Source organism: Erpetoichthys calabaricus, chromosome 5 (assembly GCF_900747795.2).
Source record: "Erpetoichthys calabaricus chromosome 5, fErpCal1.3, whole genome shotgun sequence".
Lineage (NCBI taxonomy): Eukaryota > Metazoa > Chordata > Cladistia > Polypteriformes > Polypteridae > Erpetoichthys > Erpetoichthys calabaricus.
In genome coordinates this window covers 104763215-104785419 of record NC_041398.2, presented here as the reverse complement: position 1 = coordinate 104785419, position 22205 = coordinate 104763215, and the positions used below count along the sequence as shown (strand labels likewise).

General features: G+C 36.4%; 1 protein-coding gene across 1 annotated transcript in view; it reads right to left on the bottom strand.

The window, feature by feature from the left end:
* sorcs2 (sortilin-related VPS10 domain containing receptor 2) overlaps positions 1-22205 on the bottom strand; it is a 1166544-nt gene that overhangs the window by 98247 nt on the left and 1046092 nt on the right. The window contains exon 9 of the mRNA XM_028801884.2: positions 82-261. Within this exon, the coding sequence (XP_028657717.1) occupies positions 82-261 (180 nt within the window). The remainder of the gene's footprint in view (positions 1-81; positions 262-22205) is intronic.

The following is a 22205-nucleotide window of genomic DNA, read 5'->3' as shown; positions in this document are numbered from 1 at the left end:
ACAATTAAAGTAATTTAAGGATAGCAAGTTAGATGATGGTGTTGTTAAAATAAGAATTGAGTACAAAATGCACCATAGTACCTCCAAAATGTCTATCAGCACGTTTTCCTCTGGCTGTTTTGTGCTTCTGACGTTTTCAAGTACGATTGAGTAGTAGACACCCTGTGGGTCTGACTGGTAGAGGTTGTAAGTGTCTGTCTGGTACCATTCTTGAAGTGCAAGAAATACCTGGCTTTCATCGGTGCTGACGATCTGCACATCCTGTCATAAAGAGAAAAACAATTTGAAAGCATGTCAAAAAATATACACTTGTTTGAGAACTTTAAATAGATAATTCATTGTACTTTTTTGTTTATAACTATGTCATATCAGAGTAAAGAGCCATTGAAAATGATAACTATCCTTGATGAATGTCTAATTCATTACATACATCACATTGTAGGACACAAATAGTTTTGAACATATACAATGAATGGCATAATGATGTGGATCAACATGATTTATGACTGAAGGTGTGCTGGATCTAAAAAAAATCAAAAATCATTGTTTATTCACCTTAGAAGCAGCAAGGGAAAATTAGTACAAAGCTTTATGCCAAAATAAAAGAAGGAAGGATGAATGGCTACGATCTCTTATTTCCATTAATCAATGTATCCTTTTAAACCAGTAGAGAATATGTTAAGGCCTAAGGGGAAGAAACAAATTGCTGATCTTCACACTTCCAAAGCAGAGACTGTAACACAGTTCATTATCAGTTATTTTCATTCTGCTCTTTGTGTTGAGAATCACAATGGCAACAATGCAAACCAGGCCACCTTGTCCTAGCAGTTTCCTCAAACTCCTAGGACTGCAGGCAGGGCCGGACTGGGATGATTATTCAGGCCAGGAATCCCAAGTCTAACCCAGGCCACACAATATACATCAGTTTTCTTGTACAGGCACAGACTCAAAAAACCAACAAACACCATTTTGTCTTGGAATTTTTTATGAATGAGGAGACAGTAAATTTAGCTTTTACACATACATTTCATGCTTAAATATTAGTCTCAACACAACCTCTGATAAAGTGTGGAACACTTCATGAATAAATAAACCATGTAGTTCTATTATATTTATATCAAAACAAATGTGAACCACAAAACGTAGTTGTCAGTGGAATCCATAGTGCACAGATTATGTTTGCAATTGTAACTGTGAGTCTGGAATCTACACAGCCGAGCCACTGTCAGTGTCTGGATGGTAATGCTGAATACTCTTCCACAAAGTGATGGTCAGAAAAGACCACTTTGAATTACTTCAATAGATAAAAGACTCAAAAAATGTCTCAATGCCACAGAATTCTGTCAAGCATTTTTTAAAGAATGCACTTAGTAAACAAAAAACTCTCTCTCATCGTAGCGCTATGGCTTAACCGTCAGAGTGTGAGAGACGCACTTTAAAAATATCAAAATAAAGTAAAAACAAGACACATTCATTAACAAACTTATCATAAAATAAAGAACAACAGGTACATTTAAAAACACAGATCATCCCATTCACATATGTGTTTCATTAATAAAAAAATAAAATAAAAAGTTTTTGTAGCCTATTCAATCACTCTGAGGGAAAAGGAAAAAAAAACGTTAAAAATGAAATGTCACCAATTACTACACTTCATTAAAATGTGAAACAAAAATAAAACAAAATAAATAAACAGTAACAAATACCAAAACCCATACAACAAATATGAGTATATTCTAAACTTTTAAACAATCTTCATATATAACTTTAATCACAAAAACACCAGACATACGCGCCTCTCATCACATTGCTCCTGTTTAACTGTCAGAGCGCGAGACGCACGCAAAGTCAAAACTTAACTTGAACAAAAACAAGAAACCATCCAACCAGAACCCAGAAAAAAATCCTCCAACGTTAAACCAAAAGGCTTTGTGCCCACTACAGAGCAATAACGCCTGCTCGTTTTCCAGTATAATAACAGTATATAATTTCACCATTAGTTTATTTCACTGGTTGCTCTGAATGCCAGGCCAGACCAGGCAGCAGGCCACTGGGAAAGCTCCCGCTAATTGTAAACGTCAGTCTGGCTCTGACTTCAGCACTCACAGAAACTCCTAGGCTACTCGAGAGATAACGTGTCCTGGGTCTGTCCCCACAGTCTTCTACTTGTGGGCAGTGCATGGTGCACACCCTAGACAGTAGCAACAGCAGGATTTCATAAAAGGGTGGGACTAAAGTAGTCATGAGTGGGCCTAATGTTATTGTTTTTATTTTTAATTGCACATTTATTTAAAAAATAATTTTAGAAGTCCAGTTATAACAACATAAATGGGGTCATCATCTTTTTTTTGCACCTCTAGTTTTAGTGATTTTAGTTAACTGTAATTTAAATCCACTTACAATGAAATGACTCCTAACTTTTAACAATATATATGAGATACCAGCCCATTCCACTACAAAACTGACAAATGGTGTCTGTTATAATTTTGACCAGTAGCATTATATAACTGCAACCAGATTAATTACCATTTTTTCCGTTCCTTGTCATTTGTGTATTTACAAAGCACTGCCCCATGCATTTTATATAACTCATGTCTTGAATATGTCCGATATGTGTGTTTCCAATCTCTGAATCTACAAATAAATCTGTCCTCAGTGAGGTTACCATTAAAATTGCATCTTTCAATATCCCACCATCCTGTTATCTGTTGTACCAAGAAGCTGCAATGCTGCTCACCTTACCAACTGTAACAGAAGCTGGAAACTTCAGTAGTGATCAACTTTTTGGCTTGTGAATATCAGACAAATCCGCGACCTAAACTATCCTATTTGCCATTTAGCACTGGTGTGATTGTAGACTTTCTAGCTTACTCAGTAGTGGACTTGGTAGCAAACCAAATCACTAAAGTTAGCACAACTAGTGGCAGAGTTTTGATTCACTTGTCATTGAGGTATCACCAAAATTTTCATTCCTGACATTAGACATGTTTGCAGGTCTGGTCCTTTTCTTTAGTTATTTGTTAAAGACATTGTTCATGCTTAACTAATTTTGTTCTTGTTTCTCTCTAATGACATCTACCTACACAACTAGTAAATTCTGTAAGTCACTACTTGATAGCCTTCTGTTAATGTCAGATGTTTTGAGTGAATGTGATTGGTAAAATTTAACTGTTATTTTTCAAAACCTTTCTATGCAGATGTACACTATTATATTGTTATCCATATGCAGATATTTTAATCAAGGGAGATGTAAATGGTAATAAAACTGACTCTGCGCTCTAATCCCGAGGGTCATGCGAGAAGACAGTTTCCCCTCAGGGATTACTGCAGTGTACCAAATATAAAACAAAAAACAAAATGAAAACAGTGTCCAGGAGAACTAAATTGTTTTTCCTCATAATCTGTATGAATATTTTTGCACAACACAAAACGTATGTTCTAGGATTATTTTGATATCGTTGTCATTATTTTAGTGATGTCATCACAATGTCATTTTATCTTCTACTTTGTTTAGATGGTAGCTGCCATTTTGATGACTATTTCTTCATGGCCATGTTGTTTATGCTTGCTAAGCCCATTGCTGGTCACATGACATGTTGAGTCATCACTAAGATGGCAACGTACAGCCCATGGTGACCAAGTTTTTGGATATAAAAGAAAAACTCTCTGGTGAAGAAATTCATTTGTTTTACTTAGGGAAATAAATGATTAAGTTACGGTTGAGGACCTTTGTGCTACCATTTCTGTCTTTCATTTTGGATTTGTCTATCTGCATATTTCATCTTTTGACATGACCAATGCCTGCCTTTTTGACTCATCTTTCACTTAAGCTTGAACAAAAAAAGACATAAAACAGGAATTTGATTGCTATCCAGGGGAGGAACCCATGCTGAAATAAACCTCCTTTATGATATCAGAGGCTAACTTTAAAGCTGATTCATTGAAGGTGAATGACAGCTCTGGAACAACAACTTTAATGAACAACAGAACACCAATGATATCAGATTGACAGAGAACATTAGTCAGTGATTATTTGTTGTTGAATGAACGCATGACTTCCAGTGTAGTTTGACTATTCTTTCTTTCTGGTACTTGTGCACAGGTCTGAAGGCAGAATAGAGACTTCTGAGCTTCAGATGGTTATTTTATATAATTGTGTTTGCCAAAAAAATGCCTCTTTTCTTTTGTTTGAAGTCTGTGATGTACGTGTAGCTTTTGTAGGCCAACATATAATTTTTCTTTTTACATCATAAATTAAAAAAATAATAATACGCATTTCATGCTGTAATATATATATATATATATATATATATATATATATATATATATATATATATTTTATAAGCCTACAGCCTTTAATCTTTCTGGTAGTTCAGAGTCTTTTGCTTAACACCTCACTATTTACTCATCAAAGACAATTGTTTTAATATATTTTACACCTCAGTTCACTTATGTTTCTGACCTCCATGCTTAATATAAAAAGAATTCACAAAGATACAGATTTGCAAAATTGCGATGCAATTGTAAAGTATGACTTTTTGGCATTTTATTTTTAACTTTATCGTCCATGTCTTTCTTAAAATTTTTATATCATCATACAGGTATATAAACTGGAACAAAAAGCTCTTTAGGCACCAATAATTCATGATGAATGTTAACAGTGTGTGGAATGTACAGAGTGGGAGAATGTTAATACAAGTACAGCAAAGGGAAGTTTAATGTTAAGATTATTTTTTTGAGAAGTTCATACAGATAATGTGACAAGTGAAGATTTTCTTCAGTTGTGAACTGTTCACTCTGCTGTGTAATAGAAAATCACATGAATGCTTTCTGCACATAATGTAAAAGATTGATTAGCATCAAAATGTTTTAAAAATGGCTCGTGAACAAGTGCATGGTGGTTAATTCTTTTATCCTGTTTTTCACAAGGTTAGTGATCCCTCTGCACTGAATACCTGAATTTACATGCCAAAGTATAATTTAATGATGCCTTTCACATCTATTGTAAGGAATATTTACTGTTTAAATATGTTAAAGATATAAAAAGGAAAATGTTTATATGTTAAAAATATTTCAGCAGAAGCATTTGACATTGTGTTGCAAAAGTAGGCAGAAACATCCATCCATTTTCCAACCCGCTGAATCCGAACACAGGGTCACGGGGGTCTGCTGGAGGCAATCCCAGCCAACACAGGGCAGGAACCAATCCTGGGCAGGGTGCCAACCCACCGCAGGACACACACAAACACACCCACACACCAAGCACACACTAGGGCCAATTTAGAATCGCCAATCCACCTAACCAGCATGTCTTTGGACTGTGGGAGGAAACCGGAGCGCCCGGAGGAAACCCATGCAGACACGGGGAGAACATGCAAACTCCACACAGGGAGGACCCGGGAAGTGAACCCAGGTCCCCAGATCACCCAACTGCGAGGCAGCAGCACTACCCACTGCGCCACCATGCCGCCCAGGCAGAAACATTACATTTCTTTTTGGAGGTTGAATTTAAAGAAGAATACCAAAATACAAAGATTAAACACATTAATTATGATAATCTATTTATTTTTAGAAGATATTACTTTGTACTCATTTATACCGAATAGCATAGATTGCGGAATTCAAACACACTCATACATTCATTTCTGAATTTTTTGGTTTGTTTTTGTTACCATTTTTATAGTGTGCCTTTCACAGACAAAAACTGCATACATTCACAAATGTATGCCAAATAACATTCAGTAAAATATAAAAAACATAATATGCACATACAAATATATAGTACATATTATAAATATAGATATCTACTCTATATATATAAAATCCTAAGCCTAAAAGTGCAACGATTTTGTGCAACGATTTTATGTGATGTTTTTATGTCACGCTTTATTTTAAAACTTACATATATATGTTTGGTATCATTTTTTTCAGAGTTTATCGAACTTTAATGTGGTATTGTTAGATTTTCAGATTCTTATTCCGTTTTTAAATTATAAACTAAAAAATATCAAGAACTCACGTCTCACGAGACACCTGGGGCCAGAAATAAAAGACAAAGAGTAGATGACAAAGACAGCTGCTGTACAGGCTTTTAAACGTTCAAAGCGCCGCGCAAGATGCAGATCACGCAGCATGGTAGCAGCAGCAAGCCAGCAGCTGATCGAGCAAATGTTTCCCATTGTATCAAAGTTTAAGAGGGGGTTTCAGAGGAGTGGCCGTGTCTCCTTGGGGTGCATTAAGCCCCCCTCTTCACAACACGAGCGGCAGAGATGCAAAGTGGCTGGTGCGTAGCGTAGACAAGGGGGGTTGGCGAACGAAGCGAGCAATTGGTAAGCCCCCTAGTACAATATAATCATTGTAACACTCCTCAAGCCTTAATATTAGTAAACCTATTCATCCATCCATCCATTACCAGTTGCACTTAAAAACATGTAGTCCATCAGCAAAGAAGCATAAAGCTAGTGGAGTGAGTGCCAGAGCATCACAGGGCACACTTACACTCACATCTGGACTCACTCATACGGAACTGACTTAGACCAATTAACCAAACCCACACTTCTTTGGCATTTGGAAGAAAACCTGGAGAAAACCCACGCGGAATGTGCCAACTCTACACAGACAGCACTTGGGCTGGGATTCAAAAACATGCATGGACTCTGGATCTGAAAAGTAGCAGCAGTAACGATTGCGCTAAAAGCACCACCCTAACATTATGAATCATCATTAAACCCTCTTAATAGTAATAATAATTAAGGATCAAGGGTGGACCAAAGCCTCAGCCAGTAGCACTGTGGAAACAGGACACAACCCTGGATTGAGCAGGAGTCTATTGCATGGCTCTCTCATATACATATCCATTGGGCTAGTTTTATGTCACCAAGCAACCTGATATGGATGATTTTGGGATATGGGAAGAAAACCAGAGTACCAGATCCCCCACAGGCACATTAAGGACATGAAAACACCTTAAACACAATGACTGGGTTTGGGATTCCAACTCAGACTGAGAGACACTTTACGGGTTTGAATAAATGTGTTTCCACTGTATTCTAACACTTTCTTTTCTATCCCCCTGCAGACCATCTGAAGAACCTGCTTCCTAGAAAACATCACATCCATTTCCGGTCTCCATGAACCCAGCCTCTCAAAGACGTTATTTCCACCTCTGGTTCCATTAAGCCCTCTTTTTACTGTCTGCCAGCTATAAAAAGGCCATCATACCTCCCATACCTCATTTCTGTTTTGGACTTGCGTCTGTAAAGACATTGCTGTTTTTCTTCTATTTTGCCTATACTACCAAGTGTATGGTGTGGCTACCCCAAATGTTTTTCTGGGTTCTCTCTGTTTATTTTACACTGGTTAACATTCTCTCTAATGTTTAGGTCATTAAATTCTGTTCTTGAGGTACTTGCTATACAACTACTCATGGCCATTATCTTCTTTAAGTTGATTTTCTTGTCATTGTCCTTGATTACAGTGTTTACTATTTTGCCCATTCATTAATGGCTTCCTGTGTGGAGGACTCACCTCCTATAACATCCTGCGTTACCTTAGTGGCACTACAGTGTTGTCCTCATATATGTTTTTACAGTCCATCTCATTTGTTATTTGAAAATGTATACTTATGATAAGCTCATTTGTTAAAGTATAGCTTAACAAAGTAAATGTGCTTTTACTTAACCTTTATTATCAATATTTCCGGGCCAAAGGAAATTTGGGGTCTAAACCATGTTTTCATTTAAAAAAAGGAAACAGGCTCACACTGACAGAATTGCAGAAATGGAAAAATGTGGAAAAGTATGCATATTTATACAAAGCAAAGTGTTAAGCAGTATCAGATGTGAAGGCCTATGCCTATCCATGCAAGAATGTTTTTATTTCTTTTAAATTAATGAATTACAGAACATAAGACTTTTTCATGTAAGGCTGTAAATGTTTCATTGTGTTATTTTTCATAATCTACACATTTTCTTTCTGATACACACTATATTAATTTACATTTATTTAACCAAACACCCCAGCATGTCTATATTCCTTGAGCATTGTATCTGATGTAACTTAACCCTAAAATATAATCTATTACCATTTTATTCAGCTATATTTTTCATCTGATTATTTTTGCTTTGTTACCATAATTATTCCAAACTAGGATAACTAAAGTTAACCTACTTTGTCATTTTCCCAGTATCACACTTTTACAGAAAACATTGCTATCAGTGTGGTCACCATGATACTTTTATGTAAAGGAAATCTAAGAGCAAAGTCTGTGACCAAAAAGAAATCTAATATGCCTGTCTGTTCCTTCTCCAGCGATGTGGTCAGCCTTGAGTAAGACTTGGATCATTAAACTCAGCCATGGCTCGAATCACAGGAAAACCAATAAAAGGGGTTCCCGACCATTCATACTTGGGAGGGACAGAGAGAAGAAAAAGTGAAATTATCCTTTGGAAAAGAAAGTTTGGCCGTATTTCCGCTGGCAGTCCTTCAATGTGGCTAACTAGAAAAAATAAATGGGGAACTACTGATTCCCAGTTTTCTGTCTCCACTGAAATTTATTTTGATAGGGTATTTTGCGACAGTGGTTCACAAAGTGTTTTTGACCAAAGATCATATGGAAGACCACCTAGGGCCAACAGTTGCCTATTAGCATAAATTCTATGTTACAATTACCACAATTATTTTACTTTATGTATTTATGGGGGAAAAACCCATTCAAATCCATCTACTCTAGGCTTGTGTTTCATAATCTTGAATATCAACCATTATGATCGGTTTTGAAGATAGAGTAACAATGGGCACACCGATAGCATTGATGTAGCTGAAGTCATGTGTAGGTCACTGGCAACATTGAATTAAAGCATTGCGTTTCTTGGTATTCTTTCATAGTTGGCCTAAATCAGATTTATGAGAGAGTTACATGCAGTGATGGAGATTGGTTAGGCAGGAGAGAGATTGTTAGCTTGAAAAAATGACAAAAGAGACGAGAAAGAGGGTACAGGTGCAACTAGCATAGTGGAAAAGAGTAGACTACAAGTATAGATCGGTTATGGCCTCCCAAGATGCTCAGTGGTTGTTGTTTCAGAGCTGTTCTCTATGGCACTAACAGTGCAAATGTTCATTTATGGGGCTGGATATTGTCCAGCAATCTGTATGACAATAAATACATAAACAAATTATGAAACAGACTAGTCTAGCAAACGCTAGTTTGTCCAAATATATTTGAGCTCTTGAAAATCTTGGGACCATGTATAAAAATGTCCATCTTTTCTAAACAATTCATGCTATATTTTTGTTAAACCACGAATTAAAGCTGAAAGTCTATACTTCAATTACATTTTGACTGCTTTGTTTCAAATCCAATATGGTGGTGTTTACAGCCAAAATTATTAAAAGTAATGTCACTGTCCAAATATTTTTGGATCTGACTGTAGCACTATAATGAAAAATGCAGAGCAAGTGAAATAGAGACACAGAAAATAAATGGGAGTGTGCACATGTCTTTAAGTTATGTCATATAATGCAATGTGCTGAAAGCATGAGTAAGTCAATATCAAGCATACAGTATTGTCATTTCTACACATCAAACAGATTGTTCTCTACATGCCTCCCTAAGATAATAAAAATAGAAATTTGACTTTTGATTTATACTCTTGTATAAAGATATACAAATAAAGACTGACGCACTATCCGCAACTGGCATTCACACTGAGGGTTAATGCTACCCTGTAATGAATGGTGAAGAATTGGGCTTTGGTACTCGTCACCCTACACTGAATTAGGAACACTGATGAATGGATGGACAGACGACTAAAAGTAAGATGTCACAATCAGCATGCACATAAATATAGAATCAATAAATCTATAGTATGTGGCACTAATGTATTACTGCGTCACTGAAACTGAACTGGCAACAGGGAGATATAAAATGACATACCACAGTGGAAAAAATATTAGCAGGCTGTAATGACAGGATAACAACAGCAGCTAAACAACTTTACAGTTTAACTGTAGCTATCAGCACATGCTCCCACCCTCTCCCTCTCTCTCTGTAATATCTTTATTCACTTCCTTGACCTGCATGTTGTTAACTTTCAAATTATAGTTTTAAAGTATAGGCACGTTGGGGGTGCAGTGGTTAGTAGAGTTCAGGGTTCAATTCTTGGCACAACCTCTTCTTGTGTGGAGTTTTTATGCTTGTGTCTATATAATTTTTATTTTCCTTGCAAGGCTACAAGTTAAATAGCAAACTCTAAATCAACCAATCAATTTAAAAGCCAAGGTGCCCTGTCATGGACTGGTGCACCACCCAGGGTCAATTCCTATTTTACACCCAATGGTGAAGAAATGGACTGCAGCCTCCACAATCTGAAATTCATTTTACGCCATTTTGATAATGAATAGCAGTCAAAGATTTAATCTGGGCTCATTGACAAAGTCATTTTGTTGTGTTTAACGCAATACAAGATTCATTTCAACTATAAGAACCATTCCTTTTCAATGCACTTAAGGATTAATTTGCATTTTATTGAAAAACTCATGGAGCTCAAAGAAGAAAATGTAACTTGAATTGCATGGAACACACAATCACAAATCTATGCCAGCACAGTTCAGAGATTTCACTGAACAGCAAATGACCATATCTTTGGAATGCTGTACGAAACATAGCCAGCTGGAATACATTTATAGGAAGACCTAGTATTTGTACAATACCTTTTTTTATTTTTGTACATATTTGTGCATTAGCTTTCTCACACACTATGTCTTTTATCTTGGTTGTAATCTTTGGGAAATATATTGTTCTTTTAGACCTGCCAATCAAATAAAATTTGGTCTGTGGCCAAAAAAGCTCCATGGCAAGCTTAAAGTAACACACTATCCAATCATTCTGTCACTGCAATATTGGAATATTTCCTCACAATTTTTTTCACTAGGTTTCAGAAAAGAAGAGAATAATTGAAGGTTATATGGAATCAGGGATAAAGGACTATGTGAAGAGAACAGGTTTTGTATTTTCTATTAAATAAAATGCAGATATGTATTTTAACACATTCTCGGGGAGGTGGGCAGTGATGACATCTTGCATGTTGGCTGGACATGCAAGTGTGACAATGCAACTACTACTGCTACTGCTTCTCCTCCTTTACTCATTACGGCTGTTAATTTTAGAATCAGATTGAAGCTCAGAGAATTATATTTAAATCTGTAATTTTAAAAATGAGTGGCATGGCAAAATAGTTGTCCAGTAGTTGGCACTCCTACCTCAGCGGTCCATGTACGTGTGTTCAGAATTTTGGACTGGTCACTTTCTCTGTGTCCGTGTGGTGTTTTCACCAGGAGCTCAATTTAAAATTACTCTGATTTACTTTCAGATAAACTCAAGTTTAGGTAGATTTGTAGCTGATGCTGCAGGGGTAGTCACTGCTAACCCATGACTATGAAATGGAAAAATACAAAAAATACAAAAACAAATTGACTACCGAAAGTGGCACAATCTTAAATCTTAAAAAAAAAATTAAGAGAAAACTAAATTGGTGGTAAAGAGTAGTGCAGGTGAGTTTCAGGAAGTTTTACTGAAAATAGGAAGAGTAGAACCACCTGTTCCACTGTTAAATAATTCCATCAACATTTGAATTTTGTGCCATGCTTCCAATTTTTTTTAAGTAAAAAAGATGATTTCATCCATTGTCTATTCAAACAGCATAAATCATTAAAACACTACCATAGTTATTACTTTAAACAAATTGCCTTAGGGTTGGACGTCACATTAAATGTTTGAGTCACTTCAACAACTGTTAATGCTGTGCAGTATAGTGTTTATCATTTTTTATAAGCCTCATTATATTATAGCAGAGAAGTATGTAAAATATTATACAGAATAGAGCACATACGTACAACATGTTTAAAAAAGTGACACAGCACTTACTATACCACATTTTAAAGTAAAGTAAAAAATTACTCATGTATGCAGTATGGGTAGTTTTATTTTATTTACTTTCATTTACTTATTTATTTTCTGGCATTATTTTGTCTTTCTTGAGAATGAACTTTTGGATGTGTGTTTCATTACAGCCTTGCACTCTTGTAGATTAGACGGATTCAATCATGAACGAATGGATAGATGGACAATATTATTTATATAATAAAATGAAATATGTTCATGGTCAGAAGTCATTTTTGCAAGTTCAGAAGGTGATTATGCAGGCAACCCTGCTATTAGACATTGATGCCAGTTATAATTTATTCCAACTTCAATTTAGCTTTGAATGATTTTTAAATAATCTGGTTGTATGTTATGTGCTATTTATAAAGGTGTTTAGCTAAGCTTCCTGCACAGTTTTCTTTCTCATTCTACAGAAACATCCATCCATCCATCCATTATCCAACCTGCTATATTCTAACTACAGGGTCATGGGGGTCTGCTGGAGCCAATCCCAACCAACACAGGGTGCAAGGCAGGAAACAAACCCCGGGCAGGGCGCCAGCCCACCACAGGGCACACACACACACCCACACACCAAGCACACACTATGGACAATTTAGAATCACCAATACACCTAACCTGCATGTATTTGGACTGTGGGAGGAAACTGGAGCACCCGGAGGAAACCCACGCAGACACGAGGAGAACATGCAAACTCCACGCAGGGAGGACCCGGGAAGCAAACCCGGATGTCCTAACTGCAAGGCAGCAGTGCTACCCACTGCGCCACCGTGCTGCCCTTCTACAGAAACAGCAGATTTTATTCATGCAGACACAGAATTGATTGATGTCAGGCTAAGGCAAATTAATTTTGTATACTGGAATGGAATTAGTTAAATATGAACATACTAGCAACTCCCATGGTGTTAGTATGTTTATCAGGGTATGCACAAAATAAAGCAGATATTATTAATTCATTCTATTATTTAAATTATACATTTGGCTTTTATTAAATACTGTTGGTTACAAGATCTTATTAAAAATAAAAACCATGTCTGAATTGATTTGTCTTGTTTCTGGCCTTTACATCAGCTGAGAATAACATTTCAAAGTTATCAATATCCACTGAACATTGCCTTGCAGAAGTATTCAGATACTAGTTGATTGAGGTTTGAGCACATCTGAAACAGGAGTGAGAAGGATCTAAACATCCGTGTGGAATCTGGTGGAATCCTACCTGAAAAGTCTTCACAGGTTACTCAACCCAGAACTAATATGTGGGGTGCAGGATACTTCTACAAAGAACATATTGCAGCTTTGAACTTTGTTTAAGAGAGCTACCGACAAAGAGCACAACTTCTCTTGAGCACTTGAATCTGCAGTATAAATATAGACTAGAAGAAGATCTGTGAGTTAGCTGAATACTTTTGAGCAAAACTCAAGTGTGCGGACAGGCAAGCGTAATAAGCTCTGCCTCTGTGAATTGTGTCATGAAAGCAAAATACAGACTGAAACCTGAGGGCTATTTGGGAAAAAAAATCTCCAAAGTTAAACAACAGATGTGGCCAGAGATGCCTTATCCTGTAGTAAAGGAGAGAGTGAGGAGAAACATAACCAATGCAGAGTCACCAAACTACTTGATCAGGAGAGCACACTACAGTATTCTAAAAACTGTATTCTGATATTTTTTAGTAAAAAGGCAGAAGTTTCAAGGTAAGGTTGTTATACTTATTAATCATGGTGCCATGTTGCATTTCTCTGTACTCTGTACAAGTGACAGTAAAACCCTATAAACATGATCTTTTGATTTTTGACTACATGGAGGTTCACCTTTCACCTTCATTGTCAGTTTCACATTCAGCTTTTGGAACGGTACGTCCTTTGTAACCAGCTCCAGGCTTTTCACCTTGTGGCAGGGCAGCGTCTTGGGTTGTTGAGCTTTGGTTTTGACTTTGGCTTATCTGACTTTGGTTTTGTTACAGATCCCCAAATACGTGTGGATATTTCAGTCTGGCAACTTTCCCTATTGTCCGCAGGCAATTCGGGAGGAATGACTCAAACTAAAAAATACGTTGTAGTCCAGCAAACTACCTTGGATAATATGACTAACACGATGCCAGCAATGCAGTCCATGTCCGTTAATGCCATTGTCAAGATATGGCCAGGTAACAGCAGTACAGAGAAAAACAAAAACTTCATTTCACAGCAACCCTGAAAAAAAAACCCTCTGGGGGGGTCCACAGTTAGTTATGAAAAAAATAAAATACATTTTTCAGGGCTTTTTTATCAGCATATAGTAAGTCTCACAAGTATAATGGTGTATATTATAAAAGATGCATAGATGACAAGAAATGTTACATCAATGATGATAATAATGAAGAGAGAAACAACAAAACCAGAAAACATCATGTGAGACACAAAGTTATAAGACAAGTCAGACTCAATCACAATTCTGCAGACATAGGACGAGTAGCTGTTCATCCCCTCACTCACTCTTAAAGTGAGAATGTTACATTTATGTCACACAAACTTGTGGATTAGTACTTTTATTATATTTTATGAGTCCTTGATCGACCTGAACTTGTTACCAGATGAAAGAAGAGAGACCAGAAGGTCATATGCAGTGAGATCAAAAAGCTTACAATGCTTTTACATTTCAGTTTAGAAAAGAAGAATGAATCCACAGCAGGAGGTTGTAGCACCCTCAATGACGCTATCACTGCTTCACTCCACTTTCTTCTCTACCATAGAAACTGTGATAAATAAGGTTTTCACACATACAATAATCAAGATAGGACCAAATTCTGGCTTCTGCGTGTGACAGAGTATTCTGACTTGTCACCATCCCTTCAATTCATTAACCTTTCTTTTCTGTGACAGCGGTGAGCTCTTTAACTATCATGTATGCTATTTTGCTAACTGCAGCTCTACTGTTCAGCAAGCCATCTATCACAGAGAATGTTCCTGCAATAAAATTTATTATAATAATAATAATAAAAAACAAACAACATTGTGTCCACCTGCTTTTTGAAATACCCTCTTCTTACAATTCAAGCTTCTTCTAAGTTTCTAAACAAGAGCAGGGTTGCTCAGAAAACTGGATGTCTGCTGCTTCAAAAGGCTAGCTGGCTTGCTTTCTGTTAAAACGTTTAAGAGCTCATTTAGGTAGACCCATTGCTATGTAGTTATTATGGTATTTTCAATGTATTTTTCAATTATATGTAACAGATGGCTTTGATGTGATCATGTTTAAAGTAATGCTGTCTTCAGGTGTAATTTACAGTATATTACTTTTATGGAAGCCTGTTTAGCATTGAGCAAGTTTTAGTCTAATATGTCCATCACCCGTGTACATTAGATTTTCCACATGAATAAATTCAAATTGATTCTACATAATGATGAGATCTGACGGTAATCAGGCGAACAATATGAAGCCATGTACAGACTTTTACTTGGGATCATACAGCATAAGTGACATTGGTCAAAGACAAGAATCCATTTACAAGGGTGCTAAACGTTTAATAATCAAAGTCACAGTTAAGCCACTTTTTTTTGGCTATTATGCAGTGATGGTAAAAAAAATAAAGGCTGTCATCTCAGGTGGGACGAATTCTTTTAAGTTATCATTTGTTTTCTCTTATCTGTTAACAAGGGTGTTGCAATGATTCAGTACCCAGTGCTTCTGCCTGAGAGCCAAGGCTGCATGGAGTTCAGTCCTCACCTGGCTGCTTTTTATACATTTTAATAATGTTTGGCAGGATGTTCTGAAGATTTTTGTTACTTCCTGTTTTCCAGAAACATGCAAGTCAACAACTCTAAATTGGCTCAATAAAAGTAAGCATACCTAGTGATGGACTAGTGCTCTGTCCAACATTTACTTCTTACTTGTGACGGATGTTGTTAGAATAGAGTAGGAATAAGCTACTTTAAAATGAATCAATGGCTGCATCTGTTAAAGGTGAAAAATGTATGCCTTAAAACAATTCACCACACTTTAGTTAAAGCGTGATATGCCAAACTTTATTTGACATTCACATTGCTTGTTAGTGTATGGCATTAGACATACATACAGATAACTATATATTATGACATGGTTTTCAAACTGAGCAACTTGAGGGGAATGATCTCATAAAACTGAGATAATGACATGTATACAGATCCATTATGAAATACTTTTAATATTTGAAAACATATACTGTTAGATAGTCCTTTTAGCTTGTAAATACATTAGAAGTCTTCATAACTTATATGAGTTCACCAAATGTACTAAGATATGGTACTTAAAGGATATTTTTGGAGTTTTTCAAGCAAAAATGATTTTTTCATAGTTATGGTATACCTGTTCTTATGGTTTAAAATGCAGTGTATAGGGTACGTCAACATGAAATAAAACGCCTTAAACTTTTCAAATAGATCTACCAAAAAGTGGCAAAGGTTCCAATTTTGTAAAACATGCCTTCTGCATTAATGATATGTTAATGACAACAGGAAGAAACTGGAAATTTTATCAAAGATTCTTAGTTGTTATAAAGAAAAATCAGTTAATTCACAAAGCTCTCCGACCTCCAAAGGTCATGAGAAAAGGCAATTTCCCTTAGGTATTAATACACTGTAATACAGTGTACCAAATAATTGATTTCCAGTACAGTTTAACTTTTGGAACAACTGTATCTTGGGACACAGCTAGGAAGGATGTGAGTAAACATGGAGAACTCTGACTAAATATCGTTCATTGTGTCTGAAGAAGTACAGTTACCTGTTATCAATGTATTAAATGCTCCAGGCAGTGATTTGGGAGAATGGTTGTGTTAGATATACAGTCATGGAAATATAAAGTTTTCTTTATTCTTCAAAATATTGAAAAATAATTCTGTGCCCCACTTAATGGAAAATACTTCATTAAACCCCTGATCAAACTTAGAAACACAAGATTTCCGATACAATCAAATGAGGAGCAATAGAGCAAGTAAAGTTATTAGTAATCTCAATAGACTGAGGATTGTTACATTGCAGCCATTAATCTCCGATTAGTATAATGTTGTAGAAAAATGTTACAAAAGTGAAATGAAAGTCTATGACAATCAAATGATTTCTGAGCATTGACAGGCATTGTCTGTCTGGAAGCAGACTTGACGCTAACTAAAAGAGTCACAAATTCACTGGATTGTGACAGCATTTTAGATTTTTTCATCTTGCTTTGTAAGAGTTTCAAATGCTGTATTGAATATTATTATAAGAATTCAGAAACTATACAAGGCTTTTTGTGAAGCCCGGGACACCTGCAGCTGGTAAACTCACTCTTGAACATAGGGACGTTGATATTTGTAAACCAAGATGGACTGGATGATGAGGGCGCATGACTCCAAGAGTATGTGCATCAAAAGTGCTTTTATTTAACAAAGTGTTCCAAACAAAAGTGCAGTGCATTCTCATTCAATAAATAAATAAATAATTCTCGATAAAATTCATGCATATGTGTAGATAAAACTAGTAATAAAGAAGTTCTTTCATTTTGCTAAAATCCAAGACTAAAAAAACACAGACATCGTTTTTTTTTTTCTTGTCTTTTTCTCCCCATCTGACCCTTTCTCCATCTTTTGTCCTGAACACCATCTGCCAGGACCCTTGGAACTGGACTTTCATATTCCCTATGACAGGGTTGTCGAACTCCGGGCCTGGAGGGCCACAGTGGCTGCAGGTTTTCATTCTGACCCTTTTGCTAATCAATGACCAGTTTTCAATGCTAATTAACGTCTTTTCCCTTCATTTTCATAGCCCTGATTTTAAGGATTCAGTTCCCTGAATGTATTGCTTTCTTCATTAAATGGCAGCCAAAATGAAATGAAATGTGAAACGAGCCAACAGATGACCAGTAAACCAATTTCACTCCAACCAATCTCTTAATGAGAAGCTGATCTTGCTGTTAATTAAACCTGTTATTTAATCAAATGGCTTGTTGCTGCTCTCTTTCTGCCACAGCAGACGTTTCCAAAACTGTTGATTTTTCTGTTTTTTCTAAGAACACTGTCAAAATGTTTGGGTGACCTGAGCAATCAACCTTACCAAGTCCATCACCTTTCTTTATTTTTAGATAATGTGTGATGGGCACATGTAAGATGGTCATATGGCAGCTTGTTTTGCATCTCATTACTGTTTGGCTGCTAATTAAGGAAAAAGAAACAACTAAGGGGCATGAATCGAGTTAATTAGCAGCAAAAACTGGTCACTAATGAAGAAGATGGTTAGAATGAAAACCTGCAGCCACTGTGGCCCTCCAGGACTGGAGTTCGATACCCGTGCCCTATGACATTCTTCTCATCTACAGGATCTCCGGAGTCCTTGAAGAGGCCCCTGCTCCTCTCAACTGTACATTGAAGGACGATCTACCCCTGGAGTGCTGTTCCTGTCGCTCCTTTGCGGTGCCACACAACAATTGCCTCCTCACCAATGTGCTGACTCAACATTCTGATTGTGTCTTTTTCTGACCTTTGGTTTCTCTTTTTCTTGCTTTCTTTCTGGAACTCTACCTTCTTTCTTTGGATATCTGTGATAAGACACATTTAGGTGCGTGGAGAGGCACTTTTTCTAAAAGGAATAATTAAACTTATGTACACTCAGAGTTACATGGGATGCAGGTGTGTTTCTGGTAGCATGGTGGGGTGGCTTTAGGGTGTGAATTGGAGTGATCAGATAAGCATGCATTCACGTGCAGACTCATGCAGTTCAGTCAATTGCCTCATTAGTGCTCCAGGATCTGAAATTTAAACCAGCGCACCTGCATCACAAGAAGTATAAGAGGAGCCAGAGCAGAGAGAAAAAAAGAGGGCTATGAAAATGAAAAGAAAAAGACAGAGGTTAAAATAAGGGAAATTACAATGAAAGAAGGAAAGAGAATCGTGGCAGCCCAAGTGAAATGAAAGAGAAGTGGCAAGTGGTTGGGTAAGCCTCAAGAGTACTCTTGAGGAGTAAAGGTCACTCCTGATGAGCACCCAGTGGAGTAGGAGTGACCCACTGCTCCGGTAGGGCTCCTGTCTAAAAGCTGTGAAGTGGTAGTGGACAAGAGATGGGACACTGAAGGAAGGCAGCAAGGGACACAAGCCAGATTTTAAAGATTGGTTGCGCCTGTCGGTGGACATTTCCTCCTTCTTATGAAACCCATAATGGTAAGCAGAGGAGATGTCAGTTTTAGAGTGATAGCACTGAGGCTTGGGGTTGTTTTTAAGGAAAGGATTCTGCCTATAAATTTTTAACCTTTTTGTTGTGGATTATTTATTTATTGAAGGAGTACTGCACTGTTTGAATATTTGTTTGTTTTAAACAAAAACACTAAGCCTACCTACCTCTTAACCATGTGTGTTCTCATTTGCCTGGCTTGTCCTCGGTTATGAATATTGACCATGCTAGGTTTGTGAGCTGCCAACTTTTTTCTTTTCGGATCTCCCCTCTGTCCTGCTCAGGACCCCTTTATACTACCATGAGTGTGGTGTCCTAATTATGACCCGTGAAATGTTAATGAGGAAACCAGAAACAATAGCTCACTCAAGTGCAAGCAAGATTAGCTCCAATCTCCCAGTTAAATACCCTGGGTGGCATGACTGTGCACACCTACTGAGCCTGAGCGGCCTCATTTTTATTTAAAAACTAGCATACTCCCATGGACCCTTTACTTACTTTACCACAGCTTGGACCAGCAGATAGCAGATACAGTCCATCAGTTCATTCCTTGGACCATTGGCAAATATTAGTGCATTAGTGTCACCAGTTTGATATATAGAACATTTCTAACTACAAAAACGTAATGGATTTCCATAGCTTGTCATCACTCTTCAGCACACATTCAGCATACTGGAGATGTTTTTGCCTGCCTTAGCCCACAGCAAAACACAAATTGCAACAAAACTTCACGACAAATATAGTATATCATAACTGCAAAATTTAAATTGACTTTGAACTGACATAAAATACTAGATGATTATTATATATAAGGAATAACAGTAATGAAGCTTTAAGGGCACAGGTCAAAAGGAGAAAATGTTATTAATATAGACAGACTGTCTGAAAGAGTAATATTAAAAGGTACGTAGATAGGTGAATAACATTACAAAGGTCTGAAAATGTTTGCTTGGTTATGCCCTGGCCTCCTAGTTGTGCTGCAGAAAAAAAACAAATCTACAGTACAGTCACAGTAGCAGCTACACCTGTATGTCTGGAGAATCAGAACATGCAGCTGATTCTTAGGTTTCAAATTAATTTTGGAAAGTTTGAAATCATTGTAACTTAATATTTTCTGTCTGGGCTTTGGTTTGAGAGGACTGTCACTAATCTGGAGTAGACTGAAATATATTTCTGTAGATTTTTTAAAGTAATATTTGCTACTCTTCGTCTTTAATGAAATTTAAGCAAACTGTTGTTCATTAAGGCTAAATTTTAGTGGTTATAGCTTCAGTGTCTGTGTCATTGACACATTACTTTCTAGCTTAACTTGTTTTGTATGATTGTTTGGTTTATTATTATAAAGTTTAATGAATTTGCTAACACAAAATGGTGAGAATGAAAACGTTAACATTGCATGCTTTTGTTAAGGAAACAGAAATTATCACTGCTTGACATCTTAGTTTCAATGACACTTATGCATAATATTAAAATACATAAATATTTGTTTTTTTGCCTTAGCGTATTATACAAATATTCCCAGATAATGGAGGGTACTTTGGCTAGTCAGTTAAAAAAGTGCTATCAGTACATCTACAGGGGAAATCTCTTCCCATTGAAGCTGTGTATGTCAGAAATTTTAAGTAGACAAGTCAGGTTTAAGGCTATGCTGAATAGTTAAGATTATGTTCAGAAAAGTGTAAACATTTCTTAGCAAAATTTGCTTTAGCTCTGGTAGTCTTTAATTTCAATAGCCTACAAAATTAAGACTTTTTTTGTTTGCAATGCAATATTTATAATTACTAGTCACGGGGGACCCCATGTCTGTAAGATTTTGTGTTAACCAGTTTTGTAATTGCCTAGAATATCTGGCATTTGTTAGGCATTGTTTAAAAGGACATTTTCTTTCTACTCTCCATTTACTAAATTCTATGGATTATGCCAATTTAAACATTTAACTTTTTAAAGAATGCCAAACCCTTACAATTATGCATTGGATTGAACAAGTATGAGAATGAGAGAAGGCGAGAGAGAGAAAAAGGGATAAAGATAGTTAACTTACTGTATACACTGGAGAATATTACAGTATACCAAATTTTTATCTATGGTACAGGATACCTTTTGAGTCTTGTCCATGCTTTTAGAGTAATAGCTGTAGTACCATATATACAGTAGTCTAGTAAATCATATTTTTAAATATAACAGTAACTTTTCCTTTGTTTATGTGTTTTTATTTTCCCTGAGAAGTGAGATAAAAAATATGACCTTAAAGACGGGATTCAGAGCAGAATACATGTTCAGATGTTTTAATGAGAAAAACATTTTGTTTCAAGTACCAAAATAAAAAATATAGATAAGTCAGCTACATTTTATATATAAACAGGAATAAAACAAATAAGAACAACAAGATATAGAATATTTGTTTCTGCTATGTAGTCTGCGATTGAGCCAGAGTGAAAATTGTATACTGTTTAGAGGAATTTTTTGCTTTCAAGCAATTCTTTGGTGCAGGTCAGCGTTTTCTGAGTACTACAAACATGCAGAGATTGAGTATTCATTAATGACCAAATGCTTACTCAGTAGCAAGAAATGCTGATGAAAATCAATATGAAATCTCAAAGCACAAAAGTATCCACTAAGATTCAGGTTATATTTTTTCATGTGGCATTTTTTGTTTTGCTGAGTACAGCAGCAATGAGTGTGTATGTACTGTACATTTCAAATAATGTAATGTTTATCTTCAGTGAGTAACGTTTACTGAATAAACAGAATCAAACACAAAGCACATCATTTTGTACATACATTTTACGTAAAGCAAAATACGTTGCAAAGCAGATAATTAATTCATCCAGTTCCCAAATCTGATGATTATCAATACACCATTAAGAGGAGCCAGTGTCTCGCTGGGTAGTGTTGGGCACAAGCCAGACTTGAGCAGGATGTCACAGGATATACAGTACCTCCTCACACAAGGACAGTTTACAGTTACCAAAATAAAAAGAATGTTTTCGCAGAAAATATTCAAAGATGAAACCCTGCAATACATTTTGCAAAAATGTATGTAACTCTGTTGTTAAAGCACAGAGAAAAGATTACATACTGTATATACATACTGTAGGGAAAAATCATTAAA